At 42.2% G+C, this 4362-nt stretch overlaps 1 protein-coding gene across 1 annotated transcript; it reads right to left on the bottom strand.

Annotated features, from left to right (window-relative positions):
* Positions 1 to 1733: 1733 nt before the first annotated feature.
* LOC133283984 (uncharacterized) lies at positions 1734 to 4007 on the bottom strand (the record flags this gene model as incomplete). Its single annotated transcript, XM_061480920.1, has 5 exons — positions 3721 to 4007; positions 3217 to 3642; positions 2705 to 3145; positions 2357 to 2590; positions 1734 to 2263 (listed from the first exon to the last, which is right to left on the bottom strand). Coding segments are annotated over exons 1-5 (1695 nt in total), but the record flags the coding sequence as incomplete, so codon positions are not given.
* Between the last annotated feature and the right edge of the window lie 355 nt (positions 4008 to 4362).

Below are 4362 nucleotides of genomic sequence, written 5' to 3'. Positions count from 1 at the left end.
CGTTCGCACTCCATTATGTGGTGACACATATTATTTTCCAGCGCCCGCATAATCACTCAAAGGTGCTGGAAGGGGACTTTGTCATCCTGTGGGCCCTCCTTCACAGTCAGCAGGTGAACTGGAGGCATTACATATGCATACTGATGTGGAAGGCAGCCAAGTCAAAGAAGGCTGAATTTCCTTTTGCATTTCTGGTGCAGAAGATTCTGCATAGATTTGGAGTGCCTATGGCAACAGAGACCTTGAAGACCGCCAGAGGCTGGAATGCTATATTTGGTGAGAGGCTCCTGAAGCAGTGTGGGATCCTACCGAACAGAGCGGGTATCTGGACGTGGAAGAAGGCACCAGAACCACCTGAGATCCCATTCCACCACGATGCTGAGATGGAGGATGCACCTGCAGGTGATGTGTTGGTCTTTATGAGTTTATGCAATTTTGTGTTGTTTAATTTTTAATGTGGTATTGAAGTTTGTTTTTCATGGTTTATGATGTAGGCCTTGATGATGATGACGATGATGATGGCGTTGCTGAGGTTGATGTCAGACCGACACGTCCCACCCGCAGTCGGCGACCACCAGCTCCTCCTGAGGGTGGATGGACACTTGATCATGTCATGGCATCCTTATATGATCTGACTACTGACTTTAGAGGATATAGACAGAGCACGAGCAAGTGGCGAAACCAGATGGACACAAGGGTTGCACGGTTGGACACAAGGGTTTCACGCTTGGAGGGTTTAATTGGCGAGGGTGCCCACAGGAGGAGGAGGAGGAGGAGGAGGATGACAATGGGGATGACACACAATCATGAAGAGAATGGGGAGGACATCGGATTAGTGTGTCCATAGGGTTTCATAGTTTGATGTAATGTAGTCATTTTGGTACAACTTTGATGGATGGCGGATGTTCACGTTTTGCGCACGTTCAGACTTGATGCATTAGTATGGGACTTGCATTAATATTGTCATAATTAATTTGGAAATCAATAGTTTATTATTCATTTTCAACTTTGACTTCATACCGTATGTAGGTATTGCACAACAATTACCAAAATGCAACAAAAATTGCCAAAACAGCATCTGCAACAGCATCTGCAACTGGTCTACCCGGGTACCACGAATAGTCTACCAGGGTAAGTATGTACTCGGGTATATCATTACGACTTACCCGGGTAGACCAGTTGCAGATGCAGCAGCAGGTGCTGGGGTATGGTAGACATTCGGATTGCACAATACGGAACGAGTGACTCGCTAAACTTAACGGATACATTTCAACAATACATTTCAACAACACAAGAATACAGTTCAACAATACATTTCAACAACACAATACATAACTAATACAAGATAAAGTTTAGGGTACAAGGAAACAAAACAATACGTAAAGTGATTGTCATTACAAAACAAAGTACTACACAAAAACAATACGTAATCATGCTTGTCTTAGTCTCAATGGACATGTACGAATGTTATGTCCAACTTGCTTGCAATGCTTACATCTGCTCTGACTGCTAGAGGGTTGAGACTCAACCCAATCCATCTCATTCTGAATCCTTGAAGACTTTGGTCTTCCTTTTGCACGTACCAACTGAGCATCCGGAATTACAGTAGGCCCAACAACGGATGGAATCAACAATTCATTGCCAATAGGAAACCAGTGTGCAGCATATACTTTAGCAATGGTTGGAATTTTGAAAACATGATCCACATAATCATAATGGTTTAGCTTGGCTACCTTGCAAACTGCTAATACATGACTGCAGGGATACCTCCTTGCTGTAAACCTACCACACTGACATGTACGATTGATTAAGTCCACTCTCATGATGTCACCGACCTCGTGTGTAGATTGATTGTAGGCATCCTCAACCTCAAACAATAACAGGTCACTATCATATATCCTCACACGATAAGTGCCAGCCAATTCATCATTTTTTTGCAACGCTGCCTCAACCTTCTTTGAAATTATCCAACCTTGTGAGATATCTTTTTCAATCCCTTCACGTCTCTTGACGAAATACTCAACGAGTCTACTGAATGTCATCTTGACCAATGCAGATATAGGCAGATTTCGTGCTCCACGAAGCACCTTATTCACACACTCAGATAGGTTAGTTGTCATATGACCAAACCTACGTCCTGTCTCATCATACGACCTGCACCATTGCTCTTTCGGAATCGCATCCAACCATGAAGCAACTTCAGGATTGTTCTCGATAAATTCCTTGTACCTAATGTCGAAATTTATCTTTGAACATGTGTACCCTGCAAAAAACCATGACATATGCATTGGTTAGTGAATTTCATCAACGTTTTCTTCAAATGGTTGAAAATGTGAGTAATTATACCGTACATTACCTAATTTCATCAACGTTTTCTTCAATTCCACATTCCTAAAACGGGTATTGAAGTTGCTTCCGATGTGACGTAGACAAAATACATGATAAGCATATGGAGGCTGCCACCCTCCGTGGTCTTTCACCGCCCTTATGATGCTTCGATGACGATCGGATATTAGACAAATACCATGCCTATGTGTGACATGAAAACGTAAAAGGCTAAGAAACCAGGACCAATCATCCAACCTCTCACCTGGAGGAACAACAACAAAGTCAATAGGGATGAGCTCAGAAATTATTTACAGTATGAAGTGGCAAAGAAGGGTCACATGCTTTCACATACCCCAAAGCAAAATTATTTACTCACCTGGAGGAACAACAGCAAAGGCAATAGGGAGCAGAAATCCATCTCCATCCTGAGATGTTGCAATCAATAGAGTACCTCTGTACTTCCCATACAGATGAGTGCCGTCAATTTGAATTATAGGCTTGCAGTGTTTGAATGCTTCAATGCATTGGTGAAATGTCCAAAAAACCCTTTGAAATACGGCCCTGTCTGTATAAACCCGACGTTCATCAAAACATTGATTTGTATCAAGTTTGAACACAGAACCCACATTCACCTCCGTCATATACTTCAGCCAATTTGGCAAGAATGCGTACGATTTCTCCCAGTCACCAAACAACTTAACGATGGCCTTCATTTTTGCCTTCCAGGCCTTCCTGTACGTTATGTTGTATCCATATGTTCCCTGTATCCTCTCCTGTATCAGAGCTGGTCTTGTGGATGGATCTTCCTTTAACATATCTGGAAAAAAAAATTAACTTTACCATATTCTCAATTAATCTGAATCATTAAATAAACAGTGGAATACATACTCATTATAGCCGCACAAATGACATTTGAATCCAACTGTCTATGATCCTGTGCTAGGCCTTGATTTAGGCATGTGTGACCTTGACCCCATTTACGGACCACCCAGTTAGCTCCCTTCTTCGGCTTAATTGCCCTCATATACCAGGGACAACCGTCAGCATGGTTTTTACACTTCATAACAAATCTTGACTCGTCGCTTTTTTCAACTATGGCTGTCCTGCGCCCCTTCATACAATGTATCTTCACAGCATGTTGCAATTCTGGTTTGGACCCAAATTCTTGTTGCACAAATAACGGATCTCCTAACTTCCAACCTCCGTGCAAGTCATCATCGCCATATAGGATCTCCAACTCGTCATTAGGGTGCGCCCAGTTAATGAATGAATAATGTTGGCTTTCATTCCAGAATGGCTCCTCAGACCCTGCATCTAAAGATCATGTCAAATTTAATAACTTACCACAAATAATAAATTGTCTAAAGCAAATATTCAAATTTAATAACTTACCACTACTGACTGGGTCGACATGAAGTGGTGACAAGGCTGGGGTACCGAGACTTACGGCGCTCATGTCAGCCTCAAAATTACCGTCCACGTCAGTGTCTGACGAATCACCTTCTGGAATAGCACTTTCAGGTTCTCCCTCATCTTCGCTGTCCACATAGTCCTCGTCTTCATCCTCTTCATCCTCATCCCATGCTACCTGAGGAGGTGCAGAAGATCGTACAACTGTATCTTCTTGACCGGTACAGTGTGCAGTAGTGGTTGTATGCACCGGTAAAGATGAAGATTGTCCAACATCAACTTCAACATATATCTCAATATATTTTAATACTTTCCATTCAACAAACGCATCTGTTACGAACTCCACATCTTCATCATCATTTATATCGTTTCCAATGTAGTATATTGTATCCATATCCACTACAGTCTCTAACCTGGCTATCATGCGGTGGATGGAATGTATGCCTTCTGACCCCATTTTTTGAAGAATTCTCTCCTTCAGTTCATTGCATGTAGTGCCCACTTTGATTTTCATCGTTTTTGTTTTTCCTTCAAATCGGACACCGTTCGGACCTTCAAAATGCCTCCCATTGTAGTAAACAACTATAGGAACCATGTTTGGACTTGAACTCATCTTTCACACAA

This window comes from Gastrolobium bilobum, unplaced genomic scaffold (genome assembly GCF_033153095.1).
Source record: "Gastrolobium bilobum isolate Gb01-03AN ecotype WA unplaced genomic scaffold, APGP_CSIRO_Gbil_v1 utg79970, whole genome shotgun sequence".
Taxonomy (NCBI): domain Eukaryota; kingdom Viridiplantae; phylum Streptophyta; class Magnoliopsida; order Fabales; family Fabaceae; genus Gastrolobium; species Gastrolobium bilobum.
Note: the sequence above shows the minus strand (reverse complement) of the source record. Positions and strands in the feature narration are given on the sequence as shown.